This window comes from Mobula hypostoma, chromosome 7 (assembly GCF_963921235.1).
Source record: "Mobula hypostoma chromosome 7, sMobHyp1.1, whole genome shotgun sequence".
NCBI lineage: Eukaryota > Metazoa > Chordata > Chondrichthyes > Myliobatiformes > Myliobatidae > Mobula > Mobula hypostoma.
In genome coordinates, this window is record NC_086103.1 from 63,134,631 (window position 1) to 63,157,586 (window position 22,956).

Here is a 22,956-nt window from a genome sequence, read left to right on the forward strand (position 1 = left end):
CTCAGTCCTGAAGAAGGGTCTCAGCCTGAAATGCCGACTATGTACTCTTTTTCTTAGATGCTGCCTGACCTGCTGATTTCTTCCCGCATTTTGTGTATGTAACCCTCTCACCAGGCTCGTATATAAACTTGGCCAACTCTGTTAACAGCCACGGGATGCAGAGGTGAGAAAGCCACCTTTCATAAACAATATACGTCTAGGGTTGGTATGATTAGTGGTTCAACCAAACAGGAACATTGTGATGTTCTGATTAAAGAAATCTCAATTTGAGCGAATGCTGTGTAAGTGCTGCCCATACAGAATTGTCAGTCAGCCAGAAATAACAGATTGTACACCACATAAAATTATAAAGGAAGTATATTTCCGCTTTATCGAACAGTTAATAGGAAAGAGATTCTGATTCATGGGAGGATGAGTAGCCAGCAGGCAGATATTGGAGAGGGAAAAAACAGAAGCAACATGAGGAATATCTCTTTTTCAGTGAATGATCAGATATATAATGCACTGTCTGAGAAGCTGATGGGTTAGAATCCAGCAGGGATTTGGGTCAAGTGCAGCTGGTGGCAATGCTGGACTGCCATATGCTCTACAGCTGTGGTGTACAGGTGGTGGAGGGAATGCAGATGGAGCCAATCAACCAAGCTTCTCTCTCCTTGATAGTGTTGAGCTTCATAAGTGTAGGTTGAGCAGCATTTGAAATGTATGCCGTATTCCAGCACACTCCTGGCCTATGTAGTAAAGATGGCAGCAAGTGAAGAGATGAATCTTTGATGCAAAGTATCTAGCATCCGGTCTGCTCTTGTATTTTGAGAACTGGTCCACTATGATTTGCTTGAATGTTAATAGCAGGGAATTTGGTGATGGTAAAGTGCTTAATCTCTTGTTGGATTAAGTATATAATTAATCAGATTGTACCTGGGTTCACAGTTGGGCCAAGATCTGAGTTCAGTATATTCAGGATACTATCATGTACATAGCTCGCATCAACGAGACCTGGCTGCCAGGAAAACTCAAGCTGTGGTGCTTCCAGTTCGGCATACTCCCAGGACTTATGTGGCCTTTAACAGTGTATGAAATCCCCATCAGCAGGATTGATAAGAGCACACATGTAAAACAGTGGCTTGGATTTCCGCGATGCTTTAGTCCTATTGGACTGTACGGGAACGGCAAATTGGAATTACCAATTGCAAGTCTTGTGGAAGGATTCTAATGCACCAAAGCAAGGTTGGTCATGACACTCACTGAATCTGAAGATACTGTTATTCAAACAGCGTTCCCCCCCCCCGCCCCCGTGTGACAACGGGGAGAAAGAGGGCCCCATCTGAAGCTGTTCAGAGTGCTAAGTCTGCTCTTCGCTTCAGGGATGTGGTTGGCCAAGTCCAACATGGGAGAGCCAGGCTCGGGCTTGTCCCAAAGGCTCCTCGATGGCACAAGGCAACATCAGTGCAGAAGAGACGGCTCTTGGTGGAGGAGTTGAGAAGACAGGAGAAGGCAGAGTGAAATGCCAGGGCCGTCTCAATGGCCAAGCAGGGCCAATGGACTAATTAGGAGAGCCTGGAAAAGAGGAAACTTAGCTGGCGTGACATCTGGGAGATGGAGGGATCTCGGCTAAGTTTTGTCATCAGAGCCACTTATGACCTCCTACCCACACCCCAGAACCTGAACCAGTGGTGGGGAGAAGACCCCTCTTGCTCTCTTTGTCAAGCACCTGGATCACTAAGGCACATTTTAACAAGATGTACCACGAGCCTCACCCAGGGGCAGTACACTTGGTGGCATAACCAAGTTCTCAGACAGCTGGCAATCAATCTTGGAACAGAGGCGAATCACCACAAATGCTCTCCCACAAACATCGGGAGGAAATGTCCACATCACATGATTTGTACCAGCAGGCCAACCTCCAGTGCATAATAAAACATCAAAAGATGTAAGCATTCTGCAGGTTGCTTGGGATTGGAAAATGGACGTGGACTTGGAAAAAAAGCTTATGTTTCCCCCAGACATTACGGCTACAACACTCTGGCCAGACAAGGTCCTGTGGTCCACAGCAGCCAAGCTGGCATATGTTGTGGAATTGACATTACCTTGGGAAGATGGTGTCGAAGAAGCTGATGAGAGGAAAAAGACCAAGTACTTTGAACTGGCAACTGAAGCTGCCCAGAATGGCTGGAAGACCAAGATTTTCCCTGTAGAAGTGGGATGCAGGGGATTCGTTGCTACATCTACAACCAGTCTATTGAGGAAGATGGGGGTGAGGGGTCACTCCCTCCAACAAGCAATCAAGTCCTTGTCAAATGTAGCAGAAGAAAGCAGCAATTGGATTTAGATTAAAAGGAAAGACAACAACTGGGCTGCAAGATGAAGACAGGAGGGTATGGAACTGAGGGGGGTGTATCTGGGACGCCAGGTAGCACCGTTGAGCCCTCTGGAGATGTCATGGGCTTATCAATGAAATGTCAAAGAAGGAGGGTGCCCACCTGATGACCCCGATGACGTACCTACCCTCCCTCCTTGTCACCACTCCAAGCCCACTGCCAATATCGAGAGTGCTGACTTACCATAGGGATTGAAACATCAAGTCCTAGTAGCTCTACTCTACAGGTTTTGACCTTGAGAGGGTGCCAATATCCATATGCACTCTTTTTATATTTCTTTTGCTCTCATTTTGAGAATCTTCAAAATTTTAACCCAGCAATGAATTGGACTTCAGACATAACCCACTGCACAGCTTTTCTGAATTATAGTGGGTACATCTACAGTATAGGGCAAGAATCAGTAATGTTTATTGCTTTGCTGTATTCCTTATCAGCAAATGATCTTGTTCTGTGCTACATAGTAATTTGTAACAGAAATTCTATTCCTGGCATCAAATTCCTTTTAAAGCTTCCTTTCTCATAGAAATATACTTAGCAGCTAAAACATAAAAGTTGACAGATGAGTGTTTCTTTATTGGATTATGAATCAACCTTATTATTTCTGCACAGAGTTACTGCCATGTTTCACACATTCTTTTTCCCTAAATTGAGGAATGAAGAACTCGAGAGTGCAGTTTTAAGTTGAGAGGTTAGAGATTTTACTAGGACCTAAAGAGCAACTTTTTCGCTCAGAGAGTGCTCAGGATGTGGAATGACGTACCTGAGGAAGGTACAATAACAACATAAATAAGTTACTTCAACAGCTACGTGCATAGGAAGGTTTTGAGAGGCATGGGCCAAATGCAGGCAAATGAGACTAGCTTCGATGGGAATCTTAGTCGGCATGAACTAGATGGGCTGAGTGTTATATTACTCTATAACACCTTGGGCTTTGAGAAGATCTGACTGCTGGAGTGGCCTTGCACAAAGTGGCCTTTGGTGTGCCTTCCAGGGTACAGAGGAATTTCAGGGCCAAGTATTTTCCCAGCTCTATAATCAATGCAATCCTACATCTGTTACCGACAGAGGAAGAAAAGGAGCTCACAGAAACCAAGCAGTCAAGTCCAGCCTGTTTATGTTACAGATCACTGAAGTTCTGGTTTTATGACTATTATTAGTACTAATGTGTATAGAATAGGTTCAACAGAAATCTTCATGAATAGTGGAACAGGCTTGAAGGACTGTGTGGCTGTCTGTTCCTACTTTTAATTTTGAATTTCTCATGTAATTCTGCAATTCCAACCTGGATTCTGAATTCCAGCCTGGATATCCAATGTTGTAAACTCTAGCATTACTTACTCATTTGCTAAACCTTTCCAACAGACTACAGTGAAGGAAAGACAAGGCTGCATTTTAAAAAGTACCAACTTCAAACCTGGCTGAGCAAACAGAACAGAGTTCCTAACACTGATTGCTTGTGTCTTAGTGCTAATTAACATTTCCTGTGATAATTAGAATTGGCATATGACTAGGAGACTTAGCAGGATGTTTTATAGAAGTGACTTCAATATACTGAAGGTCTAACTCTGAAAGTTACTCCCAGCAGACCAATTCCACAGCTTCTAAGTAAACTTTTAAAAAAAAGGCACCCTTGACAATACCATAAGCCTTCCTGTTGCAACACACTACGAAGAAACACCTACCTGATGGAAGGGAGAACGGGACTGGATAGCGTTTACAATTCTGCAGATTCCATCTGTCCAGAGAAGATCAGTTGCTACACCAGACTGAGATGCAACTACTTTTTGTTGTGCATTTTTTTAATGTGTGGATGAACCTGGGCAAACCAAACTCTCTAATAAGATTCATTTTTGGTTCAACTTTAATATTGATCTGCATCTTTTTCCTGCAGTTGAACTGCAAATTTTGTTTCAGAGGGCAGGGTGGGCACAGTGAATATTGTAAAACTAAAATAATTTGGAGCATGTGGTGATAATAGCTCCTGTTCATTTGCTTCATTAATTGAAGTCAGTTTTATAGTCACTTGAATATCATCGTAATGAATAGCTTTGGATCTGGGTGTTTAATGTGTGTTTCATGGTGGAGGTTTTGCATGCAACTAATTAGTGCAGATTCAAACAAGGCCTGCTCTCAAGTCTGTACTAAATGCAGCCCATTTATTAAATCAGTAGAACCACAGGCCCACACAAACCTGCATTCAGGGGAATATAGCAGCTCCTCTTTTCCTCAGAACTTTGCTTTTTTTCAGCCCTGACATCTTTAACATCCCTCTTTTGACCATGCTTGTTGCTCTCCAGATATCAAACCTGAAAATCTCCTTCCTTTCCTTTTAGTCTAAATCTCTTGCTTTTTTGACAAAGTGTTTGACCAGCTGTCCTTTTCGGCTTTTGTTGCAACTTCTGCCTCACTTGTACAGCTGTGAAGCAATACATGACATTTAAAGGACTATATAATCACAAGTTGTACTACAGAAACTTAGCATCCCATTCTACAACCACCAGGCTCCCCAAATCCAAAATATGCTTTTAATATACAAGCTCCCTCACACTTAAAAGTTCTGATAAAAGACCCGCCCCAAGATCCATCTGGGTGCAGTTTGATCTCCAATGCTTTGAAGCACTTTGAACTTGAAGTGCTTTCTACTAACACTTAAATTTCTAGATTCTAAAATATCCTTTCTACAGATATGTTAGTGCATTTATCATTATTACTTTTGCAGACAAAGTTACTGAATTTCAGCAGTGCTGTATATTTGATATATCTGTCTTGTTCTTCAGTACTAACCTCTGCTGGTTAAAATAGCTGACATAAACAAAGGAATACAATTTTCAACATTGACCTTGATATAATCCTTTAATTTAAATTTCTATTAATAAGAAGTTAACCCATGAATCTGTACTATATGGAACGTGCATTTCTCTGAAGCTCTGCACCAGAGCAGGGTAAACGTTTAAGCTTGTGTTTAATAGAAAATTAAATGTACCCAGAAAAGATTCTTTATGCCAGGTAAGATGTGGACTCCAGTTTATTTTCAGAAAAGAATGTCAGGCTGATCAGACGACCTTAGTGACAAAGTAATTCACCAGCCAGTGCTATTACGTAGAACATAGAGCAATAGACCACAGGCCGTTTGGCCCATGGTGTTGTGTCGGCCTTTTAACCAAGATCAATCTAACCCTTCCTTCTCACCTAGTCCTCTATTTTTCTTTCATCCATTTCATCCATTACAGTTAATACACTTATTTTTCTGAATTTTATTGGCAGCCTGCCGTGATATTTTCTAAGTGTTTTGATCTTTGTCCAGAATATCCCACAGTTTGTTTCAAGCTGATTTGGCTAATTTAGCATCTTATCACATAGTATTCTCAAACGGCACCAGGGGAAATAAAACTGGTTTGTATGTGCGCGAAGCATTGTCTGAAACAAGTCACTTTACCAAGGGGAGTTTTGGGTTGAAATTATCTTACTTTGAAGAAACATTATTGCATTTAATTCATTAATAGCGCTGTGTTTTGCAATTTGTTACCAAGTGTCAAATTTTCAATCTTTTTTGATTGGGAGGTACATGTGATTAAAATTGTTTGAACTTTACCTTTAGAATTAAGTCTCAAGAGAGATAAGGCAAGCAAACGAACACTCCTTAACATGCAAATTTAGAGCGTGAATAAGCCTTCTCTGCCATTTAATAATATCATTGATGATCTGACTGTAGCCGTAATTCTGCATTCCTGTTTACCTACAGTAACTTTTCATACCCTATTCATCAAGAATCTATCTTCCCCTCCCTTTAAATTATCAAAAGACACTACTTCTATCGTATTTGAGGACAGGAGTTCCAGAGACTTGTGACACTCTGAATTAACTTGGTGGACAATTTTTTAATCAATGAACTTTAGTTCTAGATTCTCCCCCAAGTAGAGAAATCCTCTCCACACCTGTCCTATGAAGATCCCTCAATCCATTGTCTCAATCAGTTGTCTTCTCATTCTTGTAAACTTTAGGAGATACAAACCCATTCCAGATAAACCTCTGAACAGCTTCAAATACATTAACGCATTTACTTAAGTACCGATGCTACATAAATATTCCAGATGTGGTCTCATCTATGTCCAATATATTCCTCCTGCAATAACCAGCTCTGTTAGTTTTCCCAATTATTTACTATACTTGTGCAGTAATCCTTATGCACTATACCATCCAAATCCCACTGATCTCAAAATTCTGCAAACTCTCATCACTCAGATTATGTGCTATCTGTTAATTTCTCCTGCTAGGATAGATCATTTCACATGGTCCCACATTTGCTTTACCTTGACCCACTTTCATAAGCAGGCTACATATTATATAAGCAGGTATGTCCTCTTGCCAATTTATCTTCATGGCAATCTTTCTTCTATTAGGCACATTTACCAACTATACATTTGGTACCTTGAGGCCAGTGTGTGCAGCTGGAAGAGGACAATTATGTTCCTTGTCTGAGTTTGAAGGTTTGATTGACACCATCTCCATATGAAGCCAAATAGGAGACCCTTGGATATTAGTTAGACTAACATGAGTCGCTTTCTTCAGGGTAGGCTAAACAAAGTGACATTGTCATCCATCAGATAGTAGGTTGCTCTGCAGTTATTTTGGAAACTGAAATTGTTGCAAGTCTTGTAAAGTTGGCATTTTGATTTAGCAGAAATACTTTCAGTTTTTATGTCATTTCCTAATTTGCATAGGAATCTTCTGGAGTAATTGTTTTGTCATTTCTAAAGAGCAGACAATGAAATATCCTCACAAATTACTTTTTGATACCGTGCAGGAGCAGTAGCGTTCGCAGGCATACAGTCTGGCCTCTGGGCTGTGGAAGGAGGGAATAAACTGGTTTGCTCACAGATGCTTGATTCAGCAAAAGCCCGTGTCCTCCACACCACGGTAACTTCCATCTCTCTGCAGCAATCAGGTAACAAAGAAAGTCCATTAATGCTTTGCAGAAATTCAGTTTTTGCTTAGTAATTGTGTGAAAAAGTTATCTAATAACCTGTCTAATATTAGTAAAGAGCCAATAGGAATAGAATTTAAGATTGTTTGCTTTGTTTTTTCTCTCCCTGTATTTCTAACACAGTTATGTGATGATGATGCCTAAGGAGCTTTGTCCAAGCTGCCTAGCATCTGCTACAAATGTCCTGCTTCCTTTAGTGTGAATGAATTTGAAACTCTTAGACCTAGGCTGACAAATTTGAATTGTTGATAATTTGTTCCAAATGGCTTTTTGGAGCAGCTTGTGCTTCAGTCCATTAGGGAAAAGGCAATTCTGGATTGGCTGTTGTGTAATGTACCAGATTTGATTAGGGAGCTGTAAAGGAACTCTTAAGCAGCAACAATCATAATATAACAGAATTCACCATGCAATTTGAGAGGAAAAAAAGCTAATATTTTATGTATCAGTGTTACATTGGAGAAAAGGAAACTACAGAGGCATGAGAGAGGAGTTGGTTGATTGGAAGGGGCCACTAGCAAGGATGACAGTAGAGTAGCAATGGCTGGAGTTTCTGGGAGTAATTCAGAACATCCAAGATTGGTTCATCTCCAAGACGAAGCAGCATTCTGAAGGGAGGATGAGGCAACTACTGCTAACAAGGGAAGTCAAAGACCACATAAAAGCAAAAGGGGGGGATGTATTATAGCAATCATTAGTTGGAAGTTAGAGGATTGGGAAACTTTTAAAAACCAACAGAAGGCAACTAAGAAAGGGATAAGGAGAAAAAAATGAAATATGAAGGTAAGCTAGCCAATAATGTTGAAGAGGGTACCAAACATTTTTTTCCAGATATATAAAGAGTAAAAGAGAGGCAAGAGTACACATCAGATCACTGGAAAATGATGGTAGAGAGGTAGTAATGGGGCACAAAGAAATGGTAGATGAACTGAATAAATATTTTGTGCGTCTTCACTGTGAAAGACACCAGCAATATGCCAGAAATTTGAGTGTGTCAGGGGGCAGAAGTGAGTGCAGTTGCTATTAATAAAGAGAAGGTGCTTGAGAAATTGAAAGGTCAAAAGGTAGATGTGACACCTGGACCAGATGGACTACACCCCAGGGTTCTGAAAGAGGGAGCTGAAGAGATTGTAGAATCCTTAGTCATGATCTTTCAAGAGTCTCTAAATTCTGGAATGTTTCTGGAGGATGGGAAAATTGTAAATGTCACTCCACTCCTTAGCAGGGAGGGAGGTAAAAGACAGTAAGTTATAGGTCAGTTAGCCTGACTTCAGTGGTTGGCAAGGTGTTAGAATCCATTATTATGGACGAGGCTTTGGAGTACTTGGAGGCACAGGATAAAATAGGCTGAAGTCTGTGATTTAAGAGCATGGTTGCCTTAAGGGGAAATCTTGCCTGACAAATCTGTTGGGAAATTTGAGGAAATGACAGGCAAAATGGACAAAGGAGAGTCTGTGGATCTTGGATTTTCACAAGGCTTTGACAAGGTGCCACACATGAGACTGCTAAACAAGATAAAAGGCTGTGATATTATATGAAAGATACTGGCATGAACAGAAGATTGGTTGGCTGGTAGAAGGCAGAGTGGCGAAAAAATGGGGCCTTTTCTGGTTGGCTGCACGTAACTAGTGGTGTTCCACAAGGGTTGGAGTTGCGCCCACTGTTTTTCAGGTTATAGTTAATAAATGTGATGACAGAATTGATGGCTCTGTGGCCACGTTTGTGGATGATACAAAGATAGGTAGAGGGGCAAGTAGCAGGAATTCTGTAGAAGGACATGGACAGATTAGGAGAATGGGCGAGAAAAGGTGGCAAACGGAGTACAGTGTAGGGAACTGTATGGTCATACACTTTGGCAGAAGGAGTAAAGGCTTAGACTATTTTCTAAACAAGGTACAAATCGGAAATTGGAGGTTCAAAGGGACTTGGAAATCCTAAAGTTTTACTGCAGGTTTAGTCAGTAGTAAGGAAAGAAAATGCAATATTAGCATTCATTTTCAGAGGATTAGAGTATAAAATCAAGGCTGTATAAAATGAGGCTTTGTCAGATATTGGCCATATTTGGAGTATTGCGAACAATTTTGGGGTCCATGTCTAAGAAAGGATGAGTTGGCATTGGACAAGGTCCAGAGGAAGTTTGATGATCTCAGGAATGGAATGTTAACTTATGAGGAGCATTTAATGGCTCTGGGGCTGTACACAATGGAGTTTAGAAGAATGAGGGAGATCTTATTTAAACCTACCAAACGTTGAAAGGCCAAGATAAGTTGGACATGGAAAGGATGTTTCTAATTATGGGAGATTTAGAGCCGAGAGTGGTGAAACTGGAAGATCTTGCCACAGATAGTTGTGGCGGCTAAGTCATTGGGTATATCTAAAGTGGATGTTGATGGGTTCTTGATTTGTGAGAGCATCAAAGGCTTCAGGGAGAAGGCAGGAGAGTGAGGTTGAGAGGGAAAATAAACCAGTCATGATTGAAAGAAAGAGCAGGGTGATTAATGTCTGGATTTCCCTACCGAGGGCTATTGATCTGGCTGGAACATTAAGGGTACTCAAAGCGAAAGTAGATAACTTGTTTGAAAGGTTGTGAAATTGATAGCTGCAAGCCACTGGTACATGAAGAGAGGAGCTGTGGGACAGATCTACCATAACGTTTAGTGGTGGGACCGGTCTACCACCTCGTTCATTGGTGGGACGGGGACAGATTTTGGGGACTGAGGGGCCCATTCTTGTTCCAATTTTCAAATGTTCTAATGTATTTATCTGGGTCTGAGAGAGAACGAGCTAATATCAAAGTTCCCCAAATACACACATTATTCGAAAGACTTCAAATCAAAATGGAGGGGTTAATATCTGCAGCCCAGACTGGAGTTTGCATCAGTACGTTAACCACATTATGAGTTGAAAAATGTAATTTTTTTCTACCTCCAAATTGTTATATAAATGGAAGCAATGACAAAGTGTTCGTGTAGATGTGAGGTAAGTTATTGCAAAGATATCTTTGTTAGGATTATTTATATTCAATCAATTAATTTTAAAATCTTTCTATTAATGTAGTTGCTGCATAGTTGGCCTGATATGTATATGAAGCTTTTAGGCTTGTATAAGTGGGGACCCAGGGTTATGGGTTATGCTGTATTGCTCTTTCCTGCCCAGGAATATTTTCCAGGGTGGTAAGTTGATGTAAATTAATTTCCAGGCTCTTAAATTTTAAAACTGTATTCCAATATGGGTTATTAATTGTTATAGGTCCATTCAGATCAGTCTTCTTTCCAGGTTACTGTTGAACGGTAGGATTTTGCTGGAAACAAGATCCTACTTGAAGCATCTTGCGTCAGACTTCTGGTGACTAGACTAGAGAGAGCCAAGGGTGTGTCAAAATAATAGCAAGAGTATTTTCACCTGCCAAGACCATCTGTTACCAGACTGTTTTCAATGCATCTGCCCTTTCAAGTACAAGGATAATTTTGGTGAATTTTTGCTGACTTTTACAAAACAAAAAATACTCTGCAAGTTGTTGGGCTGCCCATCTGACAACTGTACCAAATGAGATGCAGGAAGGAGGAAGTCTTGGAACAAATGGCATTCAGGTGTTGGTGCGTTGAGTAAACCTGTGGAGTTACATAATATAACAATGCCCCTAGGTGATCAATCTGTTCCGCTCTTCTGAGGATAAGAAATTAAAGCCACTCTAGCCTGTTAATACACCCTGGCATGGAATATCTACTGGTACAAGTGACAGAATTTTATCAAATAGATTGGATGCTTTATTCCATGACGGTGCACTTCCAGATTTTAGGTGTCAGTTTCTGAACCTTTAAAAAATGTCCGTCACAGAAACACTCATGACTGTTTATATCAAAGCTTTCTTGAAGCTGACTTTTGAAACTGTTTTTGAAAGAGTTGTTTTACTAACAGTTGTTATCCTATAACTGATAGTTCCTCTACCTATCTTTATTATTTATAACTTTGACCCCCAGTTGAGCAATTAAAACTTTGTATAATCACTGTCTGCAACCTCCCCAATTACTATGAGATTTTTCCTCATGTGTGCATTTCTAATATTAAACACTGTCTTACTGGCTGAAGTCCTAAATACTGGACTTCTACCCTCATCATCCTAAATACTGGACTTCTACCCTCACCTTCCTAACTCTGACACTACTTTGCTCTTTGATCAAGCATTTGGAAAAGAGCTCCTGAAGTGGATTATTATGTCGAAGGAGCTGCATATATATCAGCTATTGGTCTTGTATTTTAAACACATACACCCCTTGCTTCTCTGTGGAAACTTTTCTTGTAGATAATATTTGAAGTGCAAGATGCTTTGATTTTGTGACTCTTCAAAGACATCCCATTTATTTTGGAAATTCTGTAAGCTCCAGGATACAAGCAATGGTAGCAGATCTCTAGGATGCATTTTACTAACTGAAGTTAATGTGATATTAACGACTCTCAGATGTGGGCTGTATCTCATTTTTCACACACCCTTAATACAGTAGATTGGTTTCCCTGAAGGCAGATAATCAAGTGTAGAGGAAAGAAAGGCATTTCAAGTAATACGTAAGAATTTTTTCTGCATGCAGTGTTTTACAAGCAGAATTGATTAGTTAAATAAGTGTTTAAAAATGGTGATTATTTTTCCTGAGTATCTTGTTGAGACAGTGGAAGTAAAATCTAAACTTTGTTCTAGTTCATGACTGTTTAAAGTTCATTTTGTCTCTTTCTAGTTTTATTTCCCCACAAGTCTATAAAATAGTACTTTGAAGACCTGCATCTACAGCCTTGGACATCTTCTTGTAGAGATATAGAACACAGCACAGGATCAAGCCCTTTGGACCAAGGTGTTAATTAAGCTAGTAATTAAGTGGCTAACTAACCTAGTCCCTTCTTCCTGCAGAAGCCCATATTCCTCTGCAGGTTCCTGTGCCTATCTAAGAGCATCTTGGGTACCTCTCTCGTACTAACTCCTACTGCCAACTCTGTATTCCAGTTACCATTCTCTGTGTTTAAAAACAAATCTTTCCCCAAACTTCACCGTTGAATTTCCCATCTAACCTTAATTGTGTCCTCTAGTGATGAGCAGCTTGACTCTGGGAAAAGATGCCTGCTGTCTACTCTGTCTGTGTCTTTCATGATCTTATAAACATGTCAGGGTTCCCCTCTGCCCCTACTGCTCCAAAGAAAACAACTCTAGTTTGTTCAACCTCTCCTCATAGTAAATGCCTTGTAATCTAGGCATGAGCCAGATAAAGCTTCACCACTTTCGTCAAAGCCTTACATCCTCTGTATAATGAAGCAAGCAGATTTGAGTGCAATCCTCCAGACTGGCGTAACCAGAAGTTTATAAAGTGGCAACATTACTCCCTGACTTCATGTCATATGCCTCCTTTACCAACACGTTTACTTTTGCATCCACATTCCGTAGTCTTCAGTGCAATAATAAAATTAGTACAAGGTGTTTGGGCTAATACAATAGTGAGAATTGATTAACAGTCCAAATAGATGGATGGTTGTTACTATCGGAATGGAGTTAGTGCTGTTTTTAAGCTCCGTCAGTGATTTATATGAGGGGATGAGTTTGATGTGGCAAAAACAGGTAGTACTATGAGGTACAAGGGGGATACAGAGAGGCTGCAGGAGGATGTGGACTAGTTAAAAAACGGTGAAGAAATGGAAAATAATTTGAAGCCATCTACTGGTAGAAAAATGTAAAAGTTTTATTTTCAATGATGAGACTTTGAAAGTTGTTGGTGGTGTTAGCAGCTTTTTTCTAGAATCAATAAAGACAAATCTGAGCATACGGAAGGTAAAAGGTATTTTGGCCTTTATTAAAGAGTCTACCCATCACACGTCAATGGAGGGCCATAGTGAGACTACACCCAGAATAAAGTCTGGAGTATGTAGTAGAGAAAGCGCCTCAAAATTCCATCAGATTGATTCCTACAGGGCATATTTATCATATGAGAAGACATGGATAGACTGTCTTCATTTAGAAGAATGAGACCACATGTCATGGAAATGCACAGAAGTCTTATGTAACTTTACATAGTAGAGCAGGGTGATATATTCCCTGTCTGGTTGTTTGGAACCTGGGGGCACAGTCTCAAAGTAAGAAACTGGGTTTTCCAGATGGAAATGCGAAGAAATTCCATCATGTAGAGAATCTTTGGAATTCTCCTTGGAGTACTATTGAGGATCTGATGTAGAGTGTATTCGATCCAGAGATCAACAGACTTTTAGATACTAAAAGAATTGAGGGGTATGAGATTTGGGCAGGAAAGTGATGTCAAGGTAGAAGATAAGTAATGATCGTATTGAAAGCAAAGTAGGTTTGAGGCCTGTTCTTGCTAATGCTATGTTTTTATTCTATGTATATGTCTTTAGTCATCAAACTGGGACGTGTTCAAAGCACTATAAGCAAATACTTAGAATACCTAGTAACATCTTGTAAATTGAACAGATGGGCAAAATTAATGGAAAATTATTAATATTTTACTGAAATTGTGCAGTCAGTGGAAAATATAGTCATTACTAATCAAGTAATTTGTCAGTTTTGTAGATATGTAACTGTAATAGAAGTGAATTAATTCCAACATAGTTTAGTTTTCTGCTGATACTAATTAAGATTATTGGGAGTAATTTCAATTGCTTTTAAGTAGCATGTGAGAGCAACATCTTGTTGGGAGTGAGTCATTGTTTTGAATTAGCAAGTGAGGGAGTGACATCTTGCAGGAAAGGAGCCTTTCGAATGAGCTATTGTTTGACCCAATGAAAGGAAAGGAGGTGTAAGCAGTGTGGTCATTGTGCGAGTGGGGCAGTGTTCTGGCTTTGGCTCAACAGGCTTCAGCAAGCACAGACGGAGGCTCTAAGTGAGTTTATAAGACACAGTCTGGAATAGACTCTTCCATCTCTTCGAGCCACACTGCTCAGCAACCCTCGATTTATCCCTAGCCTAATCATGGGGTAATTTACAATGACCAAGTAACCGACCAACCGGTACATCCTTGCACTGAGGGAGGAAACTGGAGCGTGTGGCGGAGACCCATGCAGTCACAGGGAGGAATTGAATTGACTCCCTATAGTCGGAATTGAACTCTGAACTCCGCCACGGCAAACTGTAATGGAATTGCACTAACTACTACACTACCATGGCTCCCTTACCTTCTACTAAACCTCTTCTTTGTTAGTACATGGGTAGTGTGCTGAGAATGGATCCAGAGTTAGTGCTATTTTTCCTTGTGTGAGATGTGGGAAGTTTAGGAGAACCTCAGTCTCCCTGGTAACTACATCTGCGTGACGTGGGCCAATCTGCAGCACTTTAGAGACTGTGTTAAGGCACTGGAGATGCAGCTTGATGACCTTTGGATTATATAGGAGAATGAGGAGGTGATAGATGGGAGCTACAGGAGGTAGACATCCGTAAGTTGCAGGAGGCAGGTACCTGGGTGACTGCAAGGAGAGGGAAAGGGAATAGGCAGCTAATGCAGAGTACTCCTATGGCCATTCCCCTCAATAATAAGTGTACTGCTTTGGATACCTACGATGACATACCAGAGAGCAGCCGCAGCGAGCATGTCTCTGGCACTGTGGTTCAAAGGGAAGGGGGTAAGAAGAGGCGAGCTGTAGTGATAGGGGATTCATTGGTTAGGGAAACTGAAAGAAGGTACTTTGGACAAGACCGAGATTCCTGTATGGTTTGTTGCCTTTCAGGTGTCAGGGTCAAGGGCATCTCAGATTGAGTCTATAGCAGTATTAAGTGGGAGGGTGAGCAGCCAGAGGCCGTGGTCAAATTGTTACCAATGACGTGGGTAGAATGGGTGACGAGGTCCTGCAAAGCGAGTTCAGGGAGTTAGGTCTAAGATAAAGGACAGGACCCCCAGGGCTGTGATCTCAGGATTGCTACCTGTGCCACGTGCTAGTGAGGCCAGAAATAGGAAGATCATACAGTTTAATATGTGGCTAAGGAGTTGGTGCAGGAGAGAAGGCTTCAGATTTTTGAAGCAATGGGCTCTCTTCCAGGGTAGAAAGTATTCTAAAGGCAAGATGATACAATTGTAGCTAACAAGAGAATCAAAGCCAACATAAAGGCCAAAGAGAGGGCATATAATAGAGGAAAAATTAGAGTGAAGTTAGAGGATTGGGAAGCTTTTTTAAAAAAAAACACAACAGAAGGCAACTAAAAATAATTAAGAGGGAAAAGATGAAATATGAAAGTAAGCTAGCCAATAATATTAGAGAGGATATCATAAGTTTTTCAGATATATGAAGTGTATAAGAGAGGTGTCTGGATATCGGATCACTGAAAAACAATGCTGAAGAGGCAGTAGTGGGGGACAAGGAAATGGTGGATGAACTAAATAAGTATTTTGCATCACTGTGGAAGACACTAGCAGTAAGGTGGAAATTCCAAAGAGTCACAGGTCAGAAGTGTGTGAAGTTGCTACTACTAGGGAGGAAGTTCTTGAGAAACAAAGATATGAAGGTAGATAAATTACCTGGATCAGATGGTGTACACCCCAGGGTTCTGAAAGAGGTGGCTGAAGAGATTGTGCAGGCATTAGTAATGATCGTTCAAGCATCACTAAATTCTGGAATGGTTCTGGAAGACTGGAAAATTGCAAATGTCACTCCACTCTTCAAGAAGGGAGAGAGGCAGAAGAAAGAAAATTATAGGCCAAGCAACACACACAAAATGCTTGAGGAACTCAACAGGCCAGGAAGCGTCTATGGGAAAAAAAAATACAGTTGATATTTTGGGCCCAGACCCTTTGGTAGGACTGGGGAAAGAAAAAGATGAGTAGATTTAAAGGGTCGGGGGAAGGGAGAGAGAAACACAAGGTGATAAGTGAAACCGGGAGTGGGAGGGATGAAGTAAAGAGCTGGGAAGTTGATTGGTGAAAGAGATACAGGGCTGGAGAAAGGGGAGAGGACAGAAGGCCATGGAAGAAAGAAAAGGGGGGAGGAGCACTAGAGGGAGCTGATGGGCAGGCAAGAAGGTGAGGTGAGAGAGGGAAAAGGGGATGAGGAATGGAGGTGGGGCACTACCGGAAGTTTGTGTAATCGGTGTCCATGCTATCAGGTTGAAGACTACCCAGACGAAATATAAGGCATTGTTCCTCCAACCGGAGTGTGGCCTCATCCCAACAGTAGAAGTGGCCATGGATTGACATATTGGAATGGGATTGGGACGTGGAGTTAAAATGGATGGCCACTGGGAGATCTCGCTTCTTCTGGCGGATGGAGTGTAGGCGCTCAGTGAAGCGGCCTCCCAAGCTATGTCAGGTCTCACTGATATAGACAGGTTAGGAAAATGGGCAAAGAAGTGGCAGGTGGAAGTGTACTTCCAAAGTCATGCACTTTGGTAGAAGAAATAAAAGTGTAGATTATTTTCTAAATGGAGAGAAAATTCAAAAATCTGAGCTGAAAAGGAACTTGGGAGTCCTTGTGCAGGATGCCCTAAAGGTTAATTTGCAGGTTGAATCTGTGGTGAGGAAGGCAAATGTGATGTTAGCATTCATTTCAAGAGGGCTAGAATGTAAAAGCAAGGAGGTAATGTTGAGGCTTTATGAGACACTGGTGAGGCCTCACTTGGAGAATTGTGAGCAGTTTTGGGCCTCTTAGAAAGGTTGTGCTGAAACTAGAAAGGGTTCAAAGGAGTTTCATGGAAATGATACCGATTGAATGACTTGTCATGTGAATAGCTTTTTTGGCTCTGGGCCTGTATTCATGAGAATTCAGAAGAATGAGAGGTGATCTCATCGAAGCATATCGAGTGGTGAAAAGTCTTGATAAAGTGGATGTGGAAAGGATGTTTTTTGTGGTGGGAGAGTCTAGGCCCAGAGAGGACAGCCTCAAAATAGAGGAGCGTCCTTTTAGAAAGGAGATGAAGAGGAATTTCATCAGCCAGAGAGTGGTGAATCTGAATAATTCTTTGCCACAGGCCACTGTGGGAGCCAAGTCTTTATAAATATTTAAGGCAGAGATTGATAGATTCTTGATTGGTCAGAGCAGGAAGGGGTACGGGGAGAACGCAGGAGATTGGGGCTAAGAGGAAAAATGGATCAGTCATGAGGAAATGGTGGAGCAGACTTGATGGGCCAAATGGCCCAATTCTGTTCCTGTATCTCATGGCCTTAAGGAAGGTGGAACCTGTACAGAGCGAAAGGTTTGCACTTGAACTGGAGGGGAAATAATTTCCTAGCGGGAAGGTTTGCTAGTACTGTCTGGGTTGGGGGGGGGGGTGGTGGTGGTAAACTAGAATTCCAGGTGAATGCAGACCAGAGCATTGGAACAGATAGTGAGTGGTGTAGAGATGGAAGTTGTTAAGCCTACATACAAGGTCAGGAATCAAAGAGTTGAGCATGGTGGGACTAATGTTCTGAGCTGCATATATTTCAATGCAAGAAGAATTATTGGAAAGGCAAATAAGCTTAGGGCATGTATCAGCATATAGAATTATCACACTTAGTTATTAGTGAGACTTGGTTGCAGGAGGGGCAGGACTGTCAGCTCAGTGTGCCAGGGTTCCATTGTTTCAGATGTGATAGGGTAGGAGGGATTGAAGGGCATTACTTCTCAAGGAATAAGTCATGATGGTGCTCAGACAGGGCAGACTAGAGAGCTCATCTGGGTGGAACTGAGGAATAAGAAAATAATAACCATATTAATGAGATTATATTATAGGCCACACAATATCAGCAGGGTTTGGAGGAACAAATTTTAGCAAGATTGCAGACTTTTGCAAGAAACATAAAGCTGTGATAGTAGGTGATTTTAACTTTCCATGTATTGACTGGGGCTCCCATACTGTAAAAGAGTTGGATGGGATAGAATTTGTCAAATGAGTTCAAGGAAGTTTCCTTAACCAGTACCTGAAAGTTCCAACTAGAGAGAATGCAAAACTAGATTTCCTATTAGGGAATGAGATAGGACAGGTGACAGAAGTTTGTGTAGGGGAACTCTTTGCACCTAGTGATCATAATGCCATTAGTCTCAAGATGATTATAAAAAAGGATAGGTCTGGTCCTTGAATTGAGATTCTAAATTGAAGAAAGCCCAATTTTGATGGCCATGGAGTCATAGAAAACTACAGCACTGAAACAGGCCTTCTGCCAATCTAGTCTGTGCCAAACCATTTAAACTGCCTTGTCCTATCGACTTGCATCTCCATACCCTGCCATCCTTGTACCTATCCGAACTTCTCTTAAACATTGACATTGAGCTCACAAGCACCACTTGTGCTGGCAGCTCATTCAATACTGTCATGACCCCTTGTGTGAAGAAGTTTCTCCTCATGTTCCCCTTAAACTTTTTACCTTTCACCATTAACCCATAACTTCCAGTTGTAGTCCCATCCAACCTCAGTGGAAAAAACCTGCAGGAATTTACCCTATCTATACCCCTCATAATTTTCTATATCTCTAACAAATCTCCCCTCAATCTTCTTACATTACAAGGAATTGAATCCTAACCTGTTCAATCTTTCCTTACAACTCAGGTCCTCCAGTCCCAGCAACATCCTTGTGAATTTTCTCTGTACTCTTTCAACCCTATTTACATTTTTCCTGTAGGTGACCAAAGCTGAAATAATACTCCAAATTAAGCCTTACCAACATCCCATACAACTTCAACATAACATCCCATCTCTTGTACTCGGTACTTTCATTTTATGAAGGCCAGTATGCCAAAAGCTTTCTTTACAACCCTATCTACCCATGCCCCAACTTTCAATGAATTATGGACCAGTATTCCCAGATCCCTTTGTTCTAACGCACTCCTCAGTGTCCCACCATTCACTGTGTAAGACCTACCCTGGATGGTCCTACTAAAGTGCAACACTTCGCTCTTGTTTCCATTAAATTCCATCTGCCACTTTTCAGCCCATTTTTTTTTCTCCTTTCTCTCCTCCTGAAGTTCAGCCAGACGGAGACAGAAAGGGCAATAGTTCCCTCATTGATCCTTGCGATGGACAAGAGTACGCATTTGTATTCTTGAAAAAAATCTTCTCCCAATCCTGTTAGCTTTTTCAGATTTTCTATCTATATTCCAATAATCCTTTTAATGCCTTGTGAAGAGTTAACTTCCTGAGCACACATTCTTTGCTACTATAGACAACACCCACAATTCTACCTTCATAAATCACCCTCATCACCTCATCAAAAAACTCAATCAAGTTACTAAGACACGACTGCTACTGTAGGATATATTTTGACAGTCGTAAAATCAAGCTAAAATTTGAAGTAATGGACAAATCTACTAAAGATGCTTTTCAACAGAACCCATATAACATAGAACATAGAACTGTACAGCACAGTAACAGGTCCTTTGGACCAATGTTGTACCGAAATGAATAAATTAGTAATCAAACGGCCATCTAAACTAATCCCTTATGCTACACAATGTGTAGCACAGACATCCAGCTAGAATAAGACCCTTCGAGCATGACCCTCTGTCTTCTATGGACAAGCCAGTTCTGAATCCAAATGGCCAACTCACCATGGATCCCATGTATCTTAACCTACTGGATTAAGATACCTTGTCAAAAGCTTTACTGGAATCCCATGTAGACAACATCAAGAGCTCCACCTTTATCAACTCTTATCAAGTTACTAAGACAACCCAGCCTTCTACCCCAACATCCAGGTTGTTAATAAAAATCACGAAAAGTAGAGGTCCCAGAACAGATCCTTGTGGGACACCACTAGTCACAATCCTCCAATCTGAATGTACTCCCTCCACCATGACCCTCTGCCTTCTGCAGGCAAGCCAATTCTGAATCCACCTGGCCAAACTTCCCTGGATCCCATGCCTTCTGACTTTCTGAATAGTCCTACCGTGTGGAACCTTGTCAAATGCCTTACTAAAATCCATATAGATCACATCCACTGCACTACCCTCATCTATATGCCTGGTCACCTCCTCAAAGAACTCTATCAGGCTCGTTAGACACGATCTGCCCTTCACAAAGCCATGCTGACTGTCCCTGATCAGACCATGATTCTCTAAATGCCCAGAGATCCTATCTCTAAGAATCTTTTCCAACAGCTTTCCCACCACAGACGTGAGGCTCACTGGTCTATAATTACCCGGACTATCCCTACTACCTTTTTTGAACAAGGGGACAACATTCGCCTCCCTCCAGTCCTCCAGTACCATTCCCGTGGACAACGAGGACATAAAGATCCTAGCCAGAGGCTCAGCAATCTCTTCCCTCGCCTCGTGGAGCAGCCTAGGGAATATTCCATCAGGCCCTGGGGACTTATCTGTCCTAATGTATTTTAACAACTCCAACACTTCCTCTCCCTTAATATCAACATGCTCCAGAATATCAACCTCACTCATATTGTCCTCACCATCATCAAGTTCCCTCTCGTTAGTGAATACCGAAGAGAAGTATTCATTGAGGACCTCGCTCACTTCTACAGCCTCCAGGCACATCTTCCCACCTTTATCTCTAATCAGTCCTACCTTTACTCCTGTCATCCTTTTATTCTTCACATAATTGAAGAATGCCTTGGGGTTTTCCTTCACCCTACTCACCAAGGCCTTCTCATGCCCCCTTCTTGCTCTTCTCAGCCCCTTCCTAAGCTCCTTTTTTGCTTCCCTATATTCCTCAATAGACCCATCTGATCCTTGCTTCCTAAACCTCATGTATGCTGCCTTCTTCCACCTGACTAGATTTTCCACCTCACTTGTCACCCATGGTTCCTTCACCCTACCATTCTTTATCTTCCTCACCAGGACAAATTTATCCCTAACATCCTGCAAGAGATCTCTATGCATCGACCACATGTCCATAGTACATTTCCCTGCAAAAACATCATCCCAATTCACACCCGCAAGTTCTACCCTTATAGCCTCATAATTTGCCCTTCCACAATAAAAAATTTTCCTGTCCTCTCTGATTCTATCCTTTTCCATGATAATGCTAAAGGCCAGGGAGCGGTGGTCACTGTCCCCCAGATGCTCACCCACTGAGAGATCTGTGACCTGACCCGGGGTTGATTAGGTGTAACGACCTCCCTGTATCACCTTTCACTCAACCCCACAGCCTTTCAAATGATCCTGAGTTCACCAGCTCCAGCTCCAATTCCTTATCATGGTCTGCTATAAGCTGCACTTCTTTCAGATGTAGTCGTCAGGAATGCTGACGGTCTCCCTGCCTTCCCACATCACACAAGAGGAGCATTCTACTATCCTACCTGGCATTTCCACTGCTCTAACTTTGCAATAAGTACAAAAGTTACCTAAAATCTACCTATAGCCTTGACCTCTCCTCACCAAAGCCTCTATGAGCCAAAGCCTCAACTCCCCATTCTAACACTGAACTACTCCCACCATGGCCGCTCCCACAATGGCTGATCCGTGTAAATTTAATTTTATTTGCCCTTACGAAGTGCCTAATGAATGGATAGTGGAAACAGCAAGCAAAGTTGCTGAGCTGGATTCTGCAATCTTTGCATTGTTGAACTGTACCAATAGTCCATTTCATGCCGAAGGGTGAAAGCAGATTTGTTCTTTTACAGGACTAATTCATGATATTTTATGCAATTTTTAAACTATTTCTGTAAGTAATTGTAATATTTTCTTTCTATAGGTAATAAAGCTCTTTACCAAGTGAAATATGAAAATGAAAATGAAGGTGGTTATGACTTCTATGATATTGTAGTCATTGCAACTCCTTTTCATCGTGAAACTACAAGCATCACCTTCAATGCTTTTACACCACCTATCACACCATTTCCAGGTCAATATAAACATCTAATTGTTTCTGTAGTTCATGGTTACCTTAATTCCTCATATTTTGGATTCCCAGACCCCAAACTGTTCCCTTATGCAGTAATTCTAACAGTAGAAAGTCCAAAACTATTTACATTTAGCACAGCGAGTATTTGCCCAGTGAATATCACCACTAATTACCGGAGAAAACAACCACAGGAAGCAGCAGTATGGAAAGTCTTCTCTGCAAAACAACTTACTAAAGAACAACTGAAAACTATCTTTCGCTCGTACTACTCTGTGCAGGTCACTGATTGGCTGGCATATCCTGAACACAACTCTGGTAAAGGGATCCCTCCCATAATTCTTCATGACAACCTGTACTACTTGAATGGTATTGAGTGGGCAGCAAGTGCCATGGAAATGAGTGCCATTGGTGCCAAAAACATAGCCTTGTTAGCGTACAATCGGTGGAACCAGCATCTGGATATGATTGATCAGAAAGACTTGGTACATAAAATCAAAACTGAACTGTGAGCAAGGACACAGACAATTTAAAGCTGAATTTCTTACTGTACTTGAACCTGTGAATTTGAACTTTGAGTGCAACATACTCAATTTCTCTAATCTAATGGTAACAAATACAGAATTAAATCATGTTAATGAACTTAAATTGTGATTTGTATTTTAAAAAAACTTTTTTTTCTCCAAAAGTTGTCTTGGATTTTATTTTGTGCTTCACAAATGGGAAAGCCAGGGACCAATGCTTATGTTTTAAGCAGGAGAAGACAATGAAAAGCAACTAAATAAGCAATGATATTGAACAACTGGCTTGACTGCCTGTGTACAATCAAATTTCTTCACCATCAACCGTCAGGC

General features: G+C 41.2%; 1 protein-coding gene across 2 annotated transcripts in view; it reads left to right on the top strand.

Annotated features, from left to right (window-relative positions):
• Positions 1 to 22,744, top strand: part of LOC134349354 (prenylcysteine oxidase-like) — a 45,360-nt gene extending 22,616 nt beyond the window's left edge. For both annotated transcript variants that reach the window (XM_063053536.1, XM_063053535.1), the window contains exons 5-6: positions 7,180 to 7,320; positions 21,956 to 22,744. In XM_063053536.1, the coding sequence (XP_062909606.1) occupies positions 7,180 to 7,320; positions 21,956 to 22,614 (800 nt within the window). In that variant the 3' untranslated portion in view covers positions 22,615 to 22,744. The remainder of the gene's footprint in view (positions 1 to 7,179; positions 7,321 to 21,955) is intronic.
• The last annotated feature ends 212 nt before the right edge of the window (positions 22,745 to 22,956 follow it).